General features: G+C 44.9%; 1 protein-coding gene across 1 annotated transcript; it reads left to right on the top strand.

Moving 5' to 3' along the window:
• Positions 1-1,327: 1,327 nt before the first annotated feature.
• Positions 1,328-22,641, top strand: PSMD9 (proteasome 26S subunit, non-ATPase 9). The gene is made up of 6 exons (XM_036085046.2): positions 1,328-1,597; positions 5,154-5,256; positions 8,436-8,647; positions 10,334-10,435; positions 20,752-20,840; positions 21,175-22,641. The coding sequence occupies exons 1-6, from the start codon at positions 1,460-1,462 to the stop codon at positions 21,200-21,202; spliced, it is 672 nt and encodes a 223-aa protein (XP_035940939.1). The 5' UTR covers positions 1,328-1,459; the 3' UTR covers positions 21,203-22,641.
• The last annotated feature ends 62 nt before the right edge of the window (positions 22,642-22,703 follow it).

A 22,703-nucleotide genomic window follows, 5' to 3' on the forward strand; every position in this document is an offset into this window, starting at 1 on the left:
CTGAGCCGAAGGCAGACGTTTAACGACTGAGCCACCCAGGCGCCCCAAGCCAGTTGTTTTGAAGAGTGTTCTTTAATTCGGATTTGTGTTTATTTACCGTGATTAGATTTAGGACAAACATGTTTGAATACTGCATAGATGATGGTGTGTCGTTTTCACTGCAAAATATTAGGGGGCACATGTTTGGATGTCAAGTTTCATCATTTGGTTAAGCTGGGTTGAAAATTTGGAAGCTTATTCTGCTGTTTGGGCAAGTTGGTTATTGAAAGGGTTTTCTCAGTTGTCAAATGAGGACAATAATAATCCTGGTTTCACAAGGTTGTTGAATTGATACATGTAAGGCACTTAGAACAGTGTCTGGCACATTGTAAGGATTTGATAAATTATTATCATCACTATGTTTGCAAAAATTTATAGAGGCCTTAATATGTAAGAGGCACTGAGTCGTAACTCAATTCTTTACCTTTCCAGTTCCTGGGACAGTGTACAACATAGAGGAGACAGTTAATAAATATTTGTTGGCAAAATGACAGCTCTGAGATATATTGCTATCAATATCCAACCATTTTATAGATGAGGAAACAGGCTCAGAGCAGTGAAGTAATTTACCTAGGGTCATGTACGTTACAGTAAGTGGCAAGAACCAGACTTGAACCTAAGCTTGTAGGGTCTGTAAAATGGGGGATAAGGAGGGGCATCTGGCTGGCTCGGCCAGTGGAGCATGTGACTCTTGATCTCGGGGCTTCCAAGTTCCAGCCCCGCGTTGGGTTTGGAGATTACTTAAAAGTAATAAAATCTTAGAGTGCCTGGGTGGCTCAGTCGGTTGAGCATCTGACTGTTGATATCCGCTCAGGTCATGATGTCAAGGTCATGAGATGGATCACCCCCCCCCCCCCCCCGTTTCGGGCGTGGGGCATCCTTAGGATTCTCTCTCTCCCTCTGCCCCTCCCCACCTCCCGCGTGCACACTCTCTCTCTAAAAAATAATAATAATATTAATAATAATTTTAAAAAATAACATCTTTAAAAAAATGGGGGGTAAGGAATCTGAATGTGTTTTGTTAACTCTCAAGGGCTGGGTAGATGTGAAGAGCTGAACTGGAGCGCCCCGCACAGTGCTTTGGCAAAAACATGTGGTAGGCACTCAATAGATGTCTGCTGAATGAATGTGAAAGCTAACGGGTCATCGAGGGAGAGATCATCTTGTTCTGACTGGTGAGGGACCTGGAACCCATTCCTCCCCATACTGGCCTTCCCCAGTCACCAGAAGATTCCCCAGTTCCAGCAGGGTGTGGCTTCCGGAGACCCCGCCCCCCAAACCCCGCCCCTCCCTTCAACCGCGGCTCGCGGACGGCGAGGAATTTTGGCTCGCGGGCGAACCCGTAGCCGCAGTCTCCTCGGGCGTCCGCATCCAGGAAGCCGGGAAGCCTGGTGTCCAGGACCCCGCGCGGAGGTCCACGATGTCGGAGGGCGAAACTAGACAGAGCGAAGACTCCCCGCAGGCCGGCGCGGTGACAGTCAGCGACGTGCAGGAGCTCATACGGCGCAAGGAGGAGATCGAGGCGCAGATCAAAGCCAATTATGACGTGCTGGAGAGCGTGAGTGTGGGCTCGGGGCTCCCGGGCGGGCGTGGGGGGGAGCCCAGGCCCTCCTGACCTGGGAGGATTGGGAGGCCGGGGCGGTCTGCGTTTGAGCTCTTCGCAGTGGCGCTCTCCCTCCCCGGGAGGCCCAAAGCGCGGCAACTGCGGCCTCTGTCGGCGGCAGGCAGGAGGCAACTGAGAGCAATGGGTGTTGGTATACAGCAAGCGTTTATGGAGCCCTTACCGTGTGCCGGGCGCTGTTTTATTTTTTATTTTTTATTTTTTTTTAAAGATTTTATTTATTTGACACAGAGAGAGAGAGATCACAAGTAGGCAGACAGGCAGGCAGAGGGAGAGGGAGAAGCAGGCTCCCCGCTGAGCACAGAGCCCGATGTGGGGCTCGATCCCAGGACCCTGGGATCATGACCTGAGCCGAAGGCAGTCGCTTAACCATCTGAGCCACCCAGGCGTCCCATGGGCGCTGTTTTAATTGCTTTACACTGGTTAGCTCATTTAACCCTCGCAGCAACCTTTTGAGGTGAGTTCTACTATTCACCCCATTTTAGGGATGAGGAAACAGAGGCGTTACTTAACTTAAGCCTGCCTCAGGCCACAGAGCTAATAAATTTGCAGAGGCAGGGTGATAATCACCACCATCGTCAGTCCTTGTTGAACGTGTACCAGAAGATCTGTGCTTTGCTAACCCACTTCACGTCAGAACTTCTTAAACCTTCACGTGTTTGGCAAGCCCCTGGGGATCTGTTAAAATTCAGTTTCTGACGAGGACGGGGCGCGCAGGTGCAGATGCTGTATTTTTAGCAAATTCCCAGTGATGCTGATGCTACTGCTCGAAAGACCGAGCTTTGAGTGACGGGTAAGGCGCCTTATCATCCGTAACTGAGGCCCAGGGTGAGGCAAACCCTTGTCTAGGGTCATGTAGCTAGGAAGTGGCCTAGTTCCCAGGTCTGTCTGACTCCAAAACTGGTAGTTTTTCTTATGACAATTGGTGTAAAATCACAAATCAATTTGCAGAGGAAGTATAAATTAAATAAAGCCTATGTAGGGTGGATGGAATGCATTTGAGGTGACGGGAGTAAAATGGAAGCATGAAATGGAGGCCCGGGTACCATTTATTATATGCCTGAAGGGTGCTGGTTTATGTGTGTGTGTTATCACGAAATCCACACAACCACCCTGTGAAGTTAGTATGTTACCCTGAGGCTCAGAAAGGGGAGGTCACTTGCTTAGAGTCACAAAATGAGATTCAGATCTCAGGCCTGTTGAATCCAGAACTTGTGTTTTCAAGCATTATGCTAACAATTTTCCGAGCTTTATTTTATACCTCAAACAGGTATCCATAATACCTCCTGTACTGCTTTCCCTTGGTATTTTTCTTTATGTTGATCCACTTTTTTACTTAACTTATCTTAAATGGAAATTTTATAACTCTACAGCATATGAAAAAACTGGGAATTTTTTCCCTTAAATATAAGATAAAAATGCATATCAAGGTGATGTAATATGTTCATTCTTTTTTACTAGCTACCATTGCTGGCTGAAAGCTTTAAGCCTGAAGCCCTGCTCTGTGATTATTTTTTTAAAAAAGGGGGCAGAGCTAAAACTATAAATCTCTTAGAATAAAACATAGTAAATTTTTGTGACCTTGGATCAGGCAAAGCCTTCTTAGATGTGATGCCAAAATCACAAGCAATGAAAGAAAAAAAATAGATGAATCGGACTTCATCAGAATTTAAAACATGTGTCTCAAAAGACATAGTCAAGAGAGGGAGAAGACAGTTCGCCAAATGGGAGAGGATATTTGCAGATACCTAACAAGGGGTGTAGAAAATACGGAGAACGCTTCCATCTCAATCCTAAAAAAGGCAAATAACTTGATTTAAAAAATCGGCCAAAGACCTTAACAGACGGCTCACCAAAGATCTATAGATGGCTTATGGAAAGACACTCCAGGTCATATGTCGTCAGAGAAATGCAAGTTAACAAGCACGAAGTACTACTACATGGGTGTCAGAATGGCCGGTGTTCACGATTCCGACTCCAGATGCTGCTGAGGATGTGGAGGAACTGATTCAGTGCTGGTGGGAACGCAAAAGTAGGGCAGTTTCTGACAAAGCCAAACACCCTCTTACCATACCATCCAGCATTGGGTTCCATGGTATTTACCCAAAGGAGTTGAAAAATGTGTCCACACAAAAACCTTCATGACGTTCGTAGCAGCTTTTTTCACAGTTGCCAGAACTTGAAGCCACCAAGATGTCTTTGAGTCGGTGAATAGGTAAATAAATTGTGGTACCTCTAAACAATAGAATATTATTCAGTGCTAAAAATAAATGAGATGTCGGCAGGGTTGGTTTCTTCTGGGGGCTCTGAGGGAGAGTCTGTTCCACGCCTCCGTCCTAGTTTCTGGTGGCTTGCAGTTGGTTAACTCCAGTCTCTGCCCCTGGTCACTCCATCTTCTCTGTGTCCCGGATCTCCCTCTCTTCTCTGCAAGGATTCCTGTCATTGGATTGAGAGCCCACCCTTAATCCACGATGATCTCATCTCGAAAGCCTTAATTACATCTTCAAAGATCCTTTTTTTTCCAAACAAGGCACATTGATAGGTTCTGGAGGGTTAGGACTTGGGACACATCTTTTGGGGGCCACTATTCACCTCACTGTGAATATGCCTAGCACTGTGCTAAGCACTCTGCACAGGTCAACTCATTAATTCTCACGGCAGGTGCGAAGGGAGGCGAGTGCCAGTATTCCCATTTTATAATTGAGGAAGCTGAGGCTTGGAGAGGGGAAGGTCTTAACCAAGGGTACCCACGTTGTACACGGCAGAACTGAGATTCACATCAGTCTAACCGACTGGAAACTCTCTGCCCTCCATTACACGACGCGTTTCATTGCCTTTGTGCACCCTGCTCTGACTTACATAGGAAAAGACTTTAAAATGTTAAATGTATTGTTTTGAATAGGGAATACGCGTCCATGGTCAAAATTCAAAAAGTCTACAAAAGGATAGAAAATGAAAAGTCCCTCTTCCTTCCCTGTCCCCTAGGCCACCCAATTCCTTTCCCCAGAGGCGATTGATATCAGTGAGTCCTTAAAGGGATGAAAACCTCTTTGAAATCCCTTTTAGATCCCTTTTTACTTTCCGAAAGAACCAAAGTCCTGCCACAGCTGGATGCTCTTTGGGGTTTTCACTCCCCTCCAGCTTCCAAGGCCACCAGCCAGGTATCAGCTGCTGTAGGAAGGAGGGTTTGGAGGAGTCCAGGAGGCTGGCCTTGGGGACGAAGCTCAAAGGAGTCTTTACTTTCTGCACTGTTCCAACTTCAAAAGAGGAGAACGGATTCATTCGTTACTTGTGTTATTAAAAGTCAATAAAAAAAAAAATAGTGCCCCCTTCCGAGGGTGGTTGTGGGAGCATTTGGGGAAAGTATGTGGCCCGTGCTGTGTGATTGGTATGTGGCAGCTTTGATTCCTGTCGCCTTGATGATGGCTGCAAAGGGGAAAAGGTCTTGAGGACTTCATACCTGTGAAATCTTAAGCATGTTTCTTCCCTCCAGCAAAAAGGCGTGGGGATGAACGAGCCGCTGGTGGACTGCGAGGGCTACCCCCGGTCAGACGTGGACCTGTACCAAGTTCGAACCGCAAGGCACAACATCGTCTGTGAGTGGTGTGCGCGTGCGCAGCTGATCCCCCAGCTTGCAGCGAGGGAGGCTGATGCACATGTGTGAAATCTCACTATTCTCTGCTTTCCTCTCTTCCACCTTGATGGGATTAGCTCACTCTCCTCTTCCAGGGACTGAGAACTGAGGAAATGGGGTGGCCTCTAGGGTTCGAAATTTATGGTTTCATTGTTCATTTTGTTTTTAAGGACTTGACTTCACTGTGGAAACTTTTCCGAAATGACGCTAGAAACCCAGGTCACAAATCGCTTACAATCCTAATCAGATCAGTTATGTGTTAGGAAGTACGTTCACCTGGTAAGGATAGTGACCTGACTGCGGCCACTCACGCAGGAGTATTCCGCCCCTCAGTACAGCCATGTGGAGGTCACCAGTGTGGGGCTGGCCGTCAGATCCCGGGCTCTGCCATCCTTAGGACATGTCGTCCATCCTTAGGGTCACCATGTCCATGTGCCAGCCAGGAAGGAAGGGAAGGAAGAAGGTAGGAAGGGCAACAGGTCCTTTGCCAGCCAGTACCCTCTGTTTAAGGATCTGTCCTGCAGGTCCCACCTCCACCTTGTTGCATTGATTTCTGCTTTCCCCTCCTCGGCCCCTCTGCCTGCAAGACACGTTGGGGAATGTACCCCATGGTGGGCATGTCACTGTCCTAAATAAAGTCATTTATTTGTTTATAGTTGAGGAACAAGTTGAGAGTAGCAGTTGGGGAGTATATTAGTTTTCTGTTTCTGCTGTAACAAATACCCACAGACTTAGTGACTGCAAATGTCCCAGATTTATTGTCTTAAAATAATCAGATACCCAAATCAGTGTTGCTGGGCTAAGATCAAAGTATTGGCAGGGCTGTGTTCCTTCTGGAGGCTCTAGGGAAGAGCCCGTTTCTTTATCTTTTCCCAGCTTCTGGAGGTGCCTGGGTCCCGTGGCTCAGAGCCCCTCCCGTCCCCAAAGCCGTCACCTGCCCCTCCCAACCTCTGGTCCACCCATCCCACCTCTTTCACTCTCTGCCTCCCACTTTCACTTATGAAGACCCTTGTGATCACACTGGGCCCCCCATCTGGGTAATCCAGGATGATCTCCCCACACAGTATCCTGAACTTAACCACATCTGTAAAGCCCCCTTTGCCTTGGAAAGTAACATACGGGCAGGTTCTGGGGACTAGCACGAGAACACGTTTGGGGCCGTCATTCACCCCGGCCACAGGTGGGCAACCGGCAGCGTTTCCCCACAAAATCCTATTAGAGGGGAATTTATCATGCACATTTTTCACTTAATGACCTCTGGTTTATGGGTCTGAATCTTGATTCCATCCCCAGCCTGTTTTGGTATAAGGCTGAGCTTCTCACTGGAGGCACAAGTAACCATAGGCGTGAGATACCTCTTGAGCTGCCAAGCGTCCCTCAAAGCTGCCATATAATCATAGAACAGCATCTTCGAACATCGCTTTTCCTTGTAGGTTTTGGGAAAAGAAGCATACCGTTTTTGTATTGAAATAAGTGGAAGATACAGAGTAGGGAAAAACCATGTTAAGACTGGAGGGAAATTTGGGGCTTTTGGCTAAATCCTCAGACTCCCGAGGGATGTGGCCTGCTTTCCTTGGCATTTCGGATACTGAGGGAAATTGGAGAAGCAGAGCCTACCGTGTGAGAGAGGGCACTGACTTATTTTTTTCCAGATGGTTACCCTGATGTTCCAACACCATTTATTAAATAGCCTATTCTTTCTCCATTAATTTGAAATGCTAGCAGTATGACATAGGAGATTTTCAGACGTATTTAGGTATCTTAGTTTTTTGCATTGTTCTGTTGATATATCTCTTTGCTAATATCTCACTTTAAAAAAATTTTTTTTTTAAGATTTTATTTATTAGAGAGAGAGGGAGAACACAAGCAGGGAGAGGAGCAGAGGGAGAGGGAGAAGCAGGCTCCCGGTTGAGCAGGAAGACCGATGCGGGGCTCAATCCCAGGACCCCAGGATCATGACCTGAGCCTGAGGCAGATGCTTAGCTGACTGAGCCACCCAGGCGTCCCTGTCTTTTTTTTTTTTTTAAGTTTATTTATTTATTTTTTTAGTAATCTATACATCCAGTGTAGAGCTTTAACTCACAACCGTGAGATCAAGAGCTGCATTCTCTTCTGACTGAGCCAGCCAGGTGCCCCAATACCACACTATCTTAATGACTTTATTATATTTAAGAATTTGGTTGAACAATTCTTTTTTTTTTTTTTTTAAGATTTTATCTATTTATTTGAGAGAGAGTGTGAGCAAGAGAGAGAGCATGAGCAGGGGGAGGGGCAGAAAGAGAGGGAGAAGCCGAATCCCCGCTGAGCAGGGAGAGCCACACGAGATTCGATCCCAGGGCCCTGGGGTCATGACCCGAACCGAAGGCAGACGCTTAACTGACTGAGCCACCCAGGCATCTGTGAGCAATTCTTATTGATCTTCTTTTGAAAAACTATTCTCAGAAGTTTTTTTTTTTTTTAAGTAAAATCTACACTCAGCGTGGGGCTTGAACTCACTACCCCAGAGATCAAGAGTTGCATGCTTTTCCAACAGAGCCAGTCAGGCACCCCAGTTCTCCACATTTTGAATTAGCCATCAGTACTGAAAAAGAGGGTTTTACCCCCAAATTTCTAATCTCTAGCTTATCTGCTATTATTTCTCCCAGACCGAACATCACCGGCCATGTATTAGTGGACTTAGGCATCATTTTTCCTTCCAGGGGCATTAGGAGAAAAGTGAAGTCCTTACACCCAGCTCACGGCGCTCATTTGCATGGCCACCACACGTGCCCCGTGTATGCATTTGAGACTGTGGATTCAGCGGGGCGATTTCTTGCTTCTCCTCACCTTTCAAGTCTCTGTTGAAACTGCTGCCTTTGGGAAGGCTTCCCTGATCTCCTAGACTGGCAAGGTCGGGTCCTGGCCGGCTTGCCCTCAGCAACAGTCATCAGATGTTACAGTAATGACTTGTTCCTGAGCAGCTTTCCTTGCTGGACTGTGAGCGTCATGATGGTGGCCCCCTGTTGGCCACAGGTTTGTCCTCAGCCTCTAGTCCAGTGTCTGGCCGGGAATAAGTGCTTGGTAACTATTCAGTGAGTGGATGTGGGAGTCTGGTGTCCTCAGCCGTTCTCCTCATCCCCTGATGTGGCGTTCTCCTCCCAGGCTTGCAGAATGATCACCAGGCCATCATGAAGCAGGTGGAAACGGCCCTGCACCAGCTGCACGCTCGAGACAAGGAGAAGCAGGCCCGGGACATGGCTGAGGCCCACAGAGAGGCCATGAGCCACAACCAGGGCCAGAGGGAGGGCCTCAGCCCCCCTCAGGCCTTCGCCAAAGTGAACAGCATCAGCCCTGGCTCCCCTGCCAGTATCGCGGTAAGCCAATACCCCACCACCGAACTCCATCCCCAGAGGGTGCTGTGGGTCACGTAGCCTCGGGGTTGATGGGGGGGACCATGGGCAGACAGACCCATTGTCTCTCCATGCTGCAGCTGGACTCCACCCACTTACTTAGCAAGCACTGGCTGAGTCCTGGGGGCCCAGCCCTGTGCTGGGGCCAGGGTTTTGGAGAGGAGGCAGCCCCTGCTGCTCACTAACCTAGTCAGGGAGGGGCCTGAGACACAAGGTAGAAGGTGATAAATATTCCGAGAGAGGGAAAGAGGATCTCTTGGGCTTATTTCAGCCAGGCACTAAGTAGTAGACGTGAGAAGGACAACAGTAGCTGCCATTTACTGAGTCCTTGCTTTGCACCAGCTGTCTGCCAAGCGAGTTCTAGATCTTACCTGGCATATTCTTAAAAGTTTAAAACGGCTTTATTGAGGAACTGTTCATACACCATAAAATTTACCCATTTGAAGTATACAATTCCGTGGCTTTTAATGTATTCACAGAGCTGTGCATCCATCACTGCAAGCAGTTTTAGAACATTTTCATTATTCTGAAAAGAAACCCTATACTGATTAGCCATCACCCCCCAATCCCATCCCCCCCAGCCCCTTGCAACCACCAGTCTGCTTTCTGTCTATGAATTTGCCTATTTTGGATGTTTCATATAAATGGAATTATATATGACCCTTTATGACCGGCTTTTCCCACTTAGTATCATGTGTTCAGGGTTCATCTGTGATAGAACATTTATCTCTATTTGTTTCCTTTTTTATGGCCGGGTAATATTCTGTTGTGTGGATATGTCCCATCGATTTTATCCATTCATCAGTTCATGAACATTTGGTTTCTGTCTTTTGGCTATTATGAATAATGTGACTCTGAACATCATGTTCAAGTTTTTATGTGGCTATGTAGTTAATATTTAATCCCACAGCCACCTTCTGGGGTAGGCACTGATCTTAACCCCATTTTACCCATGAACAAAGCCTCTTAAGACCTGAAGTAACTGGTGCCAGGACACATAGCTCCTCAGCTATGGAACTGGGTCCTGAACCCAGGTCCTGCCAGAAGTCTCTAACGATCACAAGATGGTAAGTTATACATGAGCTTCGTTTTACTTGCTACTCTATGCACAGCATCTAGCACAGGGCTGTAGTTGGCCCACGACAAATATTTGTTGAAGGAATGAATGAATCATGATCTGTGTTCTTAGAATGAAAGGATCACACTAGTCCTCGGTCAGCCTTGTGCCTGTGGCTGTTTGTCTGGGGACCTCTAGGGCAAACCTGCCTAAATTCTGACTCCTGAACAAAATAGGCCCAGATTGGCCTGCCTCTTCTCACCCCTGACCCCAGAAGACAGCATTTGGCTTTCCCCCCACATTCTTTACAGCCTGTACTGCCACCAGCTTTTATCAGACATTGGGCAGATCTGGCCCCCTTTTACTAGATCTGTCCTAGAAGGAATCCCCAGGAGGAGGTGGCCCAATTACCCACCGCCGCCGCCCTCCATGTGAGGTAGCTAAATCCCTGACCTCTTTGCTTTGTGCCTGCCACTCTTCCCCGCAGAAAACAAGCTCTTGGCCTGGACGTTAAATTGGGCATGGAAGGGTAAAGAACACCAGAAGCACATTTAACCTCTACCCTGGTTTTCTATTTTCTCTTCTCTCTTTAGGGTCTGCAAGTGGATGACGAGATTGTGGAGTTTGGTTCTGTGAACACCCAGAACTTCCAGTCTCTGCATAACATTGGCAGTGTGGTGCAGCACAGTGAGGGGGTGAGTTGGAGGTCACATCTGGTCAGTAACCCTAGAATTGCCCGGGGCCAGGAATTGTCACTGGGGTCTTTGCTGCCTTCATAGAGCTGTTGCTCAGGCACAGGGCCTTTGCACTTGCTGTTCTCTCTGCTTGGAAAGCTTTTTCTCCCTTATGTCCATCCCTTATCTTGTACAAATGACACCTGGGTGGGGCCTTTGCAGCCGCCCTATATAACTATATAAATACTCCTTCCCTGCTTCCTATCCTGCTTTCATTCAACAGTATTTCTTGAAGATCTTTGCATTTTCACATACCTTGCTCTTTTGTACTGCTGCATAGCACTCCATTGTAGGAACAGACCCCAGTTTGTCCATCCCCTGCCTTATCAGGTGACGTTTTGGTTATTTTTGGTTTTATACTAGCATGAACAGTCCTATATTCTTGTTCAGGTACTACTTCTTGATGTAAATACCAGAAAGTAGAATTACAGGCTCTCAGTGGATGATACACACTTATGGTAGGTAATCCAAAACAGTGTCCCTAATTTATACCCCGACCAACAGTATGTGAGTGTATCATATCATCCATAGTACTCTGTATTGCTGATCTTTTAACATTTTTGCTAAAACAGCATCTTATTTTAATTTGTATTTTCCTGATTACCAGTGAGGTTGAGTATCTTTATTTTATATGTGCATTAATGTTCATATTTTCATTTCTGTGGATTGTCTGTTTATATTTTTTCCCATTGGGTTGTCTTTTAAAAAAAATTGATTTGTAGGAATTTTTTTAACATACTCCAGATACGAAACCTTTGCCTGTTTTCCTGCTATATATGTTTCTCCTGATTAGCTCCTTGTCTTTTTTTTTTTTTTTAAGATTTTATTTATTTATTTGACAGAGAGAGTGAGAGAGCACAAGCAGGGGGAACAGTAGAGGGAGAGGGAGAAGCAGGCTCCCCGCTAAGCAGGGAGCCTGATGCGGGACTCGATCCCAGGACCCTGGGATCATGACCTGAGCCGAAGGCAGATGCTTAACCATCTGAGCCACCTAGGCGCCCTGGCTCCTTGTCTTTTAACTTAGTTTATGGTGACTAATTACTTGGAAGTTGTTTTTTTTTAAGTTACTTAGATAACCATTTTGTTAAATTTGTTAATATTACAAGGTCTTCCCTGCCAAAACCATACCTGAGAATTTAAGGAAATATGGGACAGTACGTGGTAGCAAAGCACAATTCAAGCAGGAATACGTTAGAACTGATTCATGCGCAGTTTGACAGTTTCAGTCCTTGAAAATATAATAAGGGTTGGGATTCGAAATTGGCTGCAGTCTTCCAGTTTCTGGAATAGTACTCCTTTAAATAGCATTTCCACCTGATCACCTCAGCTCACGGCTCAGTAATGTAACTTTAACAAAAGTTATCTTGGCAAAGATCCACACTTTGCAGGAGAAATGTGGGACTCAAAGTCTGCAGAAATTATCTATGAAAGTTTTTCATTCCCAAATGAAATGTTCGGTTTAACCCACAGTTTTTGGTTTGTCTTGTGCCCACTCAGCTGCTTGGCTGTGCTGCTCATCCACGTGTAACTCGTCGGAAGGCAGGCATTGGGCCAAAACACAGTCGGTTGGTGCCTGCGCCCCAGCCAGAGGTCAGGCCTTCATTTCTTCACCGGCACCTCCAGCAAATCTGTACTTGCACGGAAGTTCAAAATTCTGATTTTGACAAATTCATCAGTTTCTTGCTTTATGGTTTTTGCATTTTGTGTCTGCTTAAGGAAGTTCTTCTCATACTTTTATTGATTTGTTTTTAGTTTTTCTTTAATCCATCTGGAATTGATCTATTATTATTATTTATTATTTATTTATTTATTTATTTATTTTTAAAGATTTTATTTATTTATTTGAGAGAGAGAGAGTGAGAGAGACAGCACATGAGAGGGGGGAGGGTCAGAGGGAGAAGCAGACTCCCTGCCGAGCAGGGAGCCCGATGCGGGACTCGATCCCGGGACTCCAGGATCATGACCTGAGCCGAAGGCAGTCGCTTAACCAACTGAGCCACCCAGGCGCCCTTATTTATTTATTTTTAGAGAGAGAGAGAGGCAGGAGGAGGGGCAGAGGGAGAGAGAGAATCTTTGGCAGGCTCCACGCCCAGCGTGGAGCCCAACACGGGGCTCAGTCTCATAATCCTGAGATCATAACTTGAGCCAAAATCAAGAGTCGGCTGCTTAACCGACTGAGCCGACCAGGTGCCCCAATCTTCTATTATTCTTTTTATAGTGGTTTTGAGGTATAATTCACATACCATACAGTTCCCCCATTTAAAGTGCGTAACTCAGGGCACCTGGCTGGCTCAGTCGGTGAGCATGTGACTTTTGATCTTGGGGTTGTGAATTTGAGCTCCACGTTGGGTGTAGAGATTACTTAAAAAAATAAAATCTTTTAAAAAAAACCCTGCAGGGGCACCTGGGTGGCTCAGTCGTTAAGCATCTGCCTTCGGCTCAGGTCATGATCCCAGGGTCCTGGTATCGAGCCCCACATCGGGCTCCCTGCCCGGCGGGAAGTCTGCTTCTCCCTCTCCCACTCCCCCTGCTTGTGTTCCTGCTCTCGCTGTGTCTCTGTCTGTCAAATAAATAAAATCTTCAAAAAAAAAAAAAAACCCTGCATAGCTCAGTGGTTTTTAGTATATTCATAGAACTGTGCATCCATCACCACAATCAATTTTAGAACATTTTCACACCTCGAAAATCAACTCCATACCCATTAGCGGTCACTCCCCCTTCCCCCTACCCACCAACCCCTAAAGCACTAAACTTTTGTCTCTATGGATCTGCTTATTCTGGACATTTCATATAAATGGGATCGTATAATACGTGATATTTTGTGATTAACTTCCTTTTTTTAGCATCACGTTTTCAAGGTTCATCCATGTTGTAGCAGGTTTCAGTACTTCATTCCTTTCTATGGCTGAGTCCTATCCTATTGTATGGATATACATTACTTATCCATTTTATTTATCCATTCGTCAGTTGATGAGTATTGGGTTTGGTTCCACTTCTTGGTTATTGTGAATAATACTTCTGTGAACATTCATGTGTAAGATATTGTGTGGACATTTGTTATATATACAACAATTTAGTATATACCTCATCTGATACTAATTTTGTGAATGGTGTGAGGTGGGGTACCAAACTTTTTTTTCCCCAGATGGACAGTAGTTGTCCCAGTACCATTAGTGAATAGTTAATACTTTACCCACTCATTTCTGTTGCCACCTGTTATATGTCAAATTCCTGTAAGTGGGATTCTTATTCTTTATTATCCATTCGTCTGTTTGTTCTGAACCTTTCTGGCGTTCCCTGGAACAAATCCCTTTGTTCTTTATCAGCCTCTTCTTTTTTAAGATTTTATTTATTTATTTGAGAGAGAGAGAGCATGAGTGGGGGGAGGGGACAGAGGGAGAGGGGGAAGCAGGCTCCCTGCTGAGTGTGGAGCCCGATGTGGGGCTTGACCCAAGACCCTGAGATCATGACCTGAGCTGAAGGCAGACGCTTAACCAACTGAGCCACCCAGGTGCCCCTATCAGCTTCTTTTTAACCTATTGCCATAAAGGGTGTATTAGTTGTTTATTGTTGAGTAAAAAAGTCATTGTAAACTTAGCAGCTTAAATTTATTATCTCTCACAGTTTCTGAGGGTTGGACATCCAGGAGTGTTTTAGCTGGGTGTTTCTGGCTTACGGTCTCATGAGGTTGTAGTCAAGATGTTGGCAGCAGCTGCGGTCATCTGAAGGCTTGACTGAGGTTAGAATATCTGTTTCCAAGATGCCTCACTCACATGGCTGATGGCACATCAGTTCCTCGTCGCTCTGGCCTCTCCGTAGTGCTGCTGGGCGTGTCCTCACAACATGGCGGCCGCTTCCCCCAGAGTGAGCCCGCCGTCCAAGCCAGAGCAGAGAGGAGGCTGCGGAGCCGCCTTTGACCCAGTCTCTGAAGACACACGTTTTCACTTCCACATCATTCTGTTCATTAGAAGGGACTCACCAAGTCCAGCCCACACTCAGAGTAGGGGAATTAGCCTTTACCTCTTCAAGGAATATCAAAGAATTTATGGGCATTTTCTAGAACCCACCACACAGGGTTTCTGATTTCTCTACTTGCTTAGTTACCACTTGTCCAGTTTCTGTTGCCTTTTCATTTTGGTGCCTTCTCTCATCTTTGCAGTCTCCTTCCATGTGATTTATTTGTCTTGTGGTGTTGTTCCTTTGTTACCCCTTGGCTGTCCTGTCACGATGTTAGTGAGGGTTCTAGATGTAGGTTTGTTCTGTTATGTTTACCCAGAGTCTCTCTTACTTTTTCACTCCTTTTCCCCAGGCTTTCCTAGTGTTACGGTTTTCTCACGTGTCTTGCTTACTGCACACACTTCTAAACTTTGCAGTTGCCTGGGCTCATTGTTACTGGTTTATTTTGTAAACATGTCTCTTGTTCTGGAAGAGGTAATACATACACATGTTTAAGACCAAATCAAAGACATGTAATGAAAAATCTCTCTCTCCTCCAGAGGTAGCCACTTTGCAGCTGTGTGTCCTTCTGGGGTCGGTCTGTTCATATACCAGCATATAGAGCTATTGGCTATTTTTATTAAGGGGTGATTTACCTACAGCAAAATTCACCCTTTACAGTGTACGGTCCTGGGAATTTTGACACATGTACATAGTCTGGTAACTGCCACTGTAATGAAGATCCAGAGCAATTCTGTCATCCTCCCCAAAATGGCCTCATATCCTTTTGTGGTTAACCCCTCCCGCAGCCCTCACCCCACACAACCACCAATCTGTGCTCCATCCCTACAGTTTTACCTTTTCAAGAATGTCCTATAAATGGAACTGCACAGTATGGATGGCCTTTTAAATCTGGCTTCTTGCACTTTGCATTGTACATCTGAGATTCTTCCACATTGTTGTGTGTGTCTGTTGTCCGCTCCTTTTTACTGCTCAGTAGCGCTCCACTGCGTAGATGAATGCCAGATGGTTTACCCATTTACCAGTGAGGGACATTTAGGTTGTTTCCAGTTTTTGGTGATTAGCGATAACAGCTACTGATTTTTAGTCTGTCTTTTCTAGTTAAATATATTCTTAAGCTCTTCATAGATCTGTGAATCCTTTTTTTCTTATTGAGGTATAATCGACATATAACATTATGTTAGTTACAAGTGTACAGCATAATGATTCAGTATTTTAATACATTACAAAATGATCATCACGATAAGTCTAGTTAACAGCCATCACCGTGGTTACAGTTTTTTTTCTTGTGACGAGAACTTTTAAGGTTTACTCTCTTAGCAACTTTCAAATAGGCAATACAACATTATTATGAACTATCACGCACAGCATGGTGACTATAGTTAATAACACTATGAATCCTTTTTTACAAAAGTAGTTATTGAACATTTTTAAGCAACAGCACCTTTTCTCAAATGAAATTTCTTGGGGAATTCCAATATATCAAACAGATAAAAGCTGAGCTGCTGGGGTGGGGAGTCCTCATCCCTTCAGGGCCCTGGATGCTGCTGGAACCAGAGTCCAACTTGAGAATCAAGGGTCAGCTTTGTGACTTTAGAAAAATGATGCAAAAAACCCCACCACATTCTGTTGTTAGGTATTTAGGTAGTTTCCAATTTTATGGAAACCTGGAAATTAATACTCTTTTTTTTTTTTTTTTTTTAAGATTTTATTTATTTATTTGACAGAGAGACAGAGAGGAAACACAAGCAGGAGGGTGGGAGAGGGAGAAGCAGGCTTCCCGCTGAGCAGGGAGCCTGATGCGGGGCTCCATCCCAGGACCCTGAGATCATGACCTGAGTCAAAGGCAGACGCTTAACAACTGAGCCACCCAGGCGCCCCTGGAAATTAATACTCTTGTAGACAAATCTCTCTTTCTTTTGGTGTCTTTCCAAAGCTCAGTTTCTGCATCAAATGCATGCATTTTCAAAGGAAAAAAGAAAATCTTAAATTAAAAAAGAGTCATCTTTATTATAAACAACGCATGTTGTATTGAGCTGTGGAAAGGAATGGAGTGCTGACATGCTATAACATGGATGAACCTTGAAAGGATTTGTGCTAAGTAAAAGAAGCCAGACACAAAGGGCTGCGTATTTTAGAATTCTGTTTATGTGAAGTGTCCAGAACAGGCAGATCCGTGGAGACAGGAAGCATGTTGGTGGTCGGTCGCCCCGGGCTGAGTGGAAGCTGGATTGGGTCGACTGACTGCTAATGGTTGCAGGGGTCCTTTTGGGGGATGAAAATGTTCTTCAGTCAGGTAGTAGTCATGGTTGTACAAATGTCTGACTGTACTAAAACCCACTGAATTGTATACTTTAAAATGGGTTTATTGTATATGAATTATATTTCAAATAAATAAAAATAATACATTTTTAGCGTAAAAGCATCAGGTAGGGCAAACGTTTTTGAAGAAAGAACAAAAGTCCTGGGTCTGTCCCTCCTAAGTCCCTTCCCTGCTCTGTTTGAGTGCTGGACTAGAGCGGGAACAACACAGATGAACAGAAGGCCCTTGCCTCGGGAGCACTTTGGTGGGGAAGACAAACATTAGTCAAACGTAATTATACACTCTCATGAGTGTCATGAAGGGAAAGTTCCAGAAGGCTAGGAGAGCAATGATGGGGTTAGGATAACCTTCCCGAGGACGTGACCTGTGAGCGTTAGAAGTTGATCAAGGTCTGGGGTTGCCTGGCTGGCTCGGTCGGTGGAGCATGCGACTCTTGATCTCGGGGTTGTGAGTTCAAGCCCCACGTTGAGTGTGGAGATTACTTAAAGAATATAAAATCTTAAAAAAAAGAAGTTGATCACGGCTGGAGACTGGCAGGGAGATGGCGAGAGGAGCCTTCCAGCAGGGTCATGTCCCTGAGGGCCAGAGAAGTCGGTTGGAGCCCAGAGCAAGGAGGAAGGGAGTAGGGAGGGATGAGGTAGAGCTGGGAAGTCGGCAGGGGCCAGACTTCATGAGGCCTTGTGGTCCTATCAAGGTTTCATTCTTTTTTCTTGAGGAGCAGTAGAGAGCCAGGCACACTTCCAAACTGAGGGTAACATAATGTAAGCAGCTTTGTATCTTGGAAAGATTTCTCCAGATGCTAGGTAGAGAGCTGATTGGAAGGCTGACAGTTTTAGCAGCCTGGTCAAGGGGTGATGGTGACTTTGGTGAATGGGCTGGAGGTGGAAGGAAGTGGGTAAATTAGAGAGACCTTTAGGATGTAAGTATATGGGCTTTAATATGATGCCCAGCCCTTGTCAAGGATGACCTCTGCGTTTCTAGCTTGTTTAAACATCATATCTTGTCTAGATATCATTTCTAGAACCAGAAGCACATCAATGTATCTCACACATTTCCTAAGCGTGGATGAATATGTCTATAGTGATTGCTTTTTGAAAAAGAAGGCGGGGGCACCTGGGTGGCTCAGTCGTTAAGCGTCTGCCTTCGGCTCAGGTCATGATCCCAGGGTCCTGGGATCGAACCCCGCATCAGGCTCCCTGCTCGGCGGGAAGCCTGCTTCTCCCTCTCCCACTCCCCCTGCTTGTGTTCCCCTCTCTTGCTGTGTGTCTCTCTCTCTCTGTCAAATAAATAAATAAATAAATAAAATCTTAAAAAAAAAAAAAAAAGATCTGCCATAATTTTATTTATTTATTTTTATTTTTTAAAAGATTTTATTTATTTATTTGACAGAGACACAGTGAGAGAGGGAACACAAGCAGGGGGAGTGGGAGAGGGAGAAGCAGCCTTCCCGCGGAGGAGGGAGCCCGACACGGGGCTCGATCCCAGGACCCTGGGATCATGACCTGAGCCGAAGACAGATGCTTAACAACTGAGCCACCCAGGCACCCTGCCATAATTTTAAAAATTGTGGCAAAATAGGGGTGCCTGGATGGCTCAGATGGTTAAACGTCTGCCTTCGGCTCAGGTCATGATCCCAGGGTCCTGGGATCGAGCCCCGCATCGGGCTCCCTGCTCAACGGGGACTCTGCTTTTCCCTCTCCCTCTGCTCATGCTCTCTCTCTCTCTCTCTCTATCTGTCTCAAATGAATAAATAAAATCTTTTTTAAAAAATTGTGACAAAATATACCTAACATAAAATGTAAGCACTTTAACCATTTCCAAGAATGCAGTTCTCTGGCATTGTTCTGCAGCCATCTCCTTCATCCATCCGTAGAACTTTTTCAACTTTCCAAACTGAAACTCTGTACCTGTTAAACACTAACTTTCCATTCTCCTCTCCCCAAGCCTCTGGTGACCACTAATCTGCTTTCTGTCTCTATGAATTTGCTCTCAGGGGAATTTGCACCTATCAGTGGAATCAGACACTATTTCTCCTTTTGTGGCTGGTGGATTTCACTTAGCATAATGTCTTCGTGGTCCATTCACATTGTGTGTGTCCGAATTTCCTTCCTCTTTAAGGCTAAATAATACTCCGTTGGGTGAATAGACCATGTTTTTTTTATCCGTTCGTCCATTGATGGACACTTGGTTGGCTTCCATCTTTTGACTGTTATGAATAATGCTGTTATGAACAGGGGTATACAAATACCTATTCGAGGCCCTGCTTTCAATTCTTGGGGTATATACCAAGAGGTTTAATTGCAGGATTATGTGGGGGCTTCTGGGTAGTGCAGTCAGTCAGGCATCCGACTCTTGGTTTTGGCTCAGGTTTTGATCCTCGGGGTCATGAGATCAGGCCCCTCTTGGGGCTCCACGCGCAGAGCGGTGTCGGCTTGGGACTCCCTCTGCATGCTCTTTCTCTCTCAAATAAGTAAATCTTTGAAAAAAAATTGCCGGATTATGTGGTAAATCTTCTATCAGTTTTTTGAAGAACAGCCATACTGTTTTCCACAGTGGCTGGCCATTTTTCATTTCCCCCAGCAGTGCACAAGGGTTCCAGTTTCTCCACATCCTCGCCAACTCTTGTCATTTCTGTTTTTGGATAGTAGCCGTCCTAGTGGATATGTAGTGATACCTCATTGTGGTTTTGATTTGTATTTCTTTAATGATTAGTGATGTGGAGCATCTTTTCATGTGCTTTTGGCCATTTGTTTCTCTTTTTTGGAGAAATGTCTACTTGTGTTTTTTGCTTATTTTTTGATTATTTTATTTGCTATTGTTGTGAGTTGCAGGAGTTCTTTACATATTCTGGATATTAATCCCTTGTCAGATATATGATTTGCCAGTATTTTCTCCCATTCTGTGAGTTACTTTTCACTCTGTTGATATACTCTGTTGATAGTGTCCTTTGATGCACAAAGTTCTAGATTTTGATGCACTTTGTAATTTGTAAGTTGCCTTCATATGTATTCCATTTTAATTTTTTACATCAAAGTAATACATACACATGCTAAAAACAAATTAATGGTACAGAAAGATATAAAAGTAGAGGTGCCTGGGTGCTCAGTTGGTTAAGCATCTGCCTTCAGCGCAGGTCATGATCCCTGGGTCCTGGAATTGGACCTGGAGTCTGAGCAGGGGTATGCTTCTCCCTTTCCCTCTGCCATTCCCCCTGCTTGTGCTCTCTCGCTTGCTGTCTCTCAAATAAATAAAATCTTTAAAGAAAAAAGAAAAAAAAAGAAAGATACAAAAGTAAATGTCATCTTCTTTCACTCCGAACTCCTAGTGCTTCTCTCTGCAAGTAACCGTTGTTAACAGTTTTTTTGTATATCTTCCAGAGAGTTTTGTATGCATGAAGCAATATATATATGCCTTTTTAGAAGGTATAATTAGGGGTGCCTGGCTGGCTCAGTTGGTAGAGCATTGAACTCTTAATCTCAGGGTTGAGAGTTCAAGCCCCACATTGGGCATGGAGCCTACTTAAAAAAGAATTTAAAAAATAAATAAAAAACAAACACAAAAACGTATATTCAGATGGGTTCATACTTTGTTTTGTTTTTACTAAAACTGCTTCATTCACTATGCTATATTTGAATAATACCTTATCGAGGGATATTTTGGGTATTTTCGGGTTTTGAATTTATAAACAGTCCTAGAAGGAACACTTTGTTCATATATCATCTTGTACTTCTGCAAAATGTATCTCATGTGTGCCTTTTTAAAGATTTTTTTTTTTTGGTGGAGAGACGTGTTTGCCCAGGTATACGCTACCAATTTGTGGCCCATCGGGTGCCCCAAGAGTGTCCCATCCCCCACACTCTTGACAACTGCAGGACTATGATTAATATAAGCATCCTTACCACTGTGATGTGCAGAAGTCAGTATCTCGGCATTTTAGTCTGAATCTCTTTGAATACTAAACAGGTTTGACTATAAAATGAGCTTATTTTCCTTTCAGAAACCCCTGAATGTGACAGTGATCCGCAGAGGGGAGAAACACCAGCTTAGACTTGTCCCGACCCGCTGGGCAGGAAAAGGACTGCTGGGGTAAAGTATCATTTCTGCTCACTGACAACTCCCTGTCAGTTGTCAGTTGAGTGTGTGTCAGCCCTAAAGCTCTGGGGAGGAGGTGGGGGGGCCACTGGGAAATGAGGGTGTTCCCCAGATCACCTATAGAAACTCCTGATAAGCACCTGCAGCAGGAATGAGATTGCAGGTATGGAGGCAGAGGGAGCCCTTGGTCACTCTGGTTTTTTCAATAACTGGGCATTTGCTTTAAAAGAATTAAAAGAATGCAGGTGAAACACTCAGAGGGCTCACTTTCTGGTCTTCCGAATGGAGCCACCAAATTTATGTCGTTCCTTTTCTTTTTTTCTTCCAGCTGCAACATTATTCCTTTGCAAAGATGATTGTCCCTGGGGAACAGTAATAGGAAGACATCTTCCCTTGTCCTGGATGTGGGTCTGGTGGGAATTTCTTCCTTCTCTTCTGTCCCTGAAGCTTAAGGATCTGGAAGAGGCTGGAAACCTGAACTTCTGGGTGAAGGAAATGCTGTGGCCTCCCGGAGTAATCTCTTGGGATTAAGGCATTGTTAACTTGATCTGTGCTTGGCATCTTTTGCAAATTAGGCCATGGCCCTAAATGGGAGTCCTCTGGATTGTGGGCCAGTGGGCGGGAGTTATTCTGGTAGGTGCTGATAGGACTTTATTCTTTTAGGATTTCTTTCCCCAAATAAACACAGATTTCAGTGCTGATATGACCATGTTATCACCCCAACTGGATTTCTTTTTTTTTTTTTAATTTTTTACTTAAATTAAATTTAGTTAACATGTAGTGCCAACTGAATTTCTTATGAACCTCTCAAACCAAAGCTCAGACAGGAATTAGAACATTCTTATAGAAAGTTGGACAGGGGTGCCTAGCTTGCTCAGTCAGTGGAGCATACAACTCTTGATTTCGAGTTGTAGGTTCAAGCCCCATGTTGGGTGTAGAGCTTATTAAAAAAAAAAAAAGTTGGACAGAACAAGCATCAAACTTTAGTGAATGGCGTCTGCACCATCTGCATTTGCATTGTGTCATTGCTGCTCTGGATACAGAAATTATATCCTCTGGGGCCACAACTGCTCCCTTGAAGAATAGGGAAAACCAGCAAGCTCCCCGGGTAGCTCACTGCAGTGTCCGCTTCCTCTTCTGTAAACCACCAGAGGGAAGCAAGCTCTGTTTGTTTCTGGAATAAAAAGCCTTGCAAATTACCTTCTAAATTGATTTTTTATAATTGAACCTCCTCATCATTCCCTCAGATCAACAGAAGTTTGGAAACTGCCAAGGTGTGCTTGATCGCTGATGGCAACCAGCAGTGTGTGCAGATCTGACTTCTTGAAAATGCTGATTCCTTCTTCCTTTTATTTTCTCTTTCACATGGCAACATGGGTTTCAGTGATTCTTAGTGACCCTGTGTTTTACTTTCTCTCTTCACCTTATCCCAGTGTTTATTTCCCCATTTCTTGCACACCGCTTTCTGTCTCAGAGGTGGTGTGGCCCATTCTGCTGAGGCATGCCTGGGTTCCTTGGGAATGGATTTGCTTGGGTTGGATACAGAAACCAGCTTGCCCTGGCAGGAGTCAGCACTGGGGCGTGCTTTTCCAGCCATGGATTCTCATGCTCAGCTGGAAAACCTTCCTGTTGAGTGTGTTCCCCAAAAGTTACATCCACATGCACCCCCCCTTGTAGCCACAGACATGCCGTGCTTACCAGCATTTGCTGTTTAAATTGTGTGTGTTCTGATTCCAAGTGTTTTCCAATCTCTTTTTATAAGCCTTAGATTATAATAAACACAGCTTGTACCATCCAGTTTGTTCCTTTTTTTTTTTTTTTTTTTTTTTTTTGAGATGTATGCTTATTAATCAGCCG

Source organism: Halichoerus grypus, chromosome 13 (assembly GCF_964656455.1).
Source record: "Halichoerus grypus chromosome 13, mHalGry1.hap1.1, whole genome shotgun sequence".
Taxonomy (NCBI): Eukaryota; Metazoa; Chordata; class Mammalia; order Carnivora; family Phocidae; genus Halichoerus; species Halichoerus grypus.

Bases quoted from the DNA above. Each gene is read 5' to 3' on its own strand.
- PSMD9 (XM_036085046.2), top strand. From the start codon at position 1,460: ATGTCGGAGGGCGAAACTAGACAGAGCGAAGACTCCCCGCAGGCCGGC. The intron at 1,598-5,153 runs GTGAGTGTGGGC...TCTTCCCTCCAG, and splicing joins ATTATGACGTGCTGGAGAGC to CAAAAAGGCGTGGGGATGAA. The intron at 5,257-8,435 runs GTGAGTGGTGTG...TTCTCCTCCCAG, and splicing joins CGCAAGGCACAACATCGTCT to GCTTGCAGAATGATCACCAG.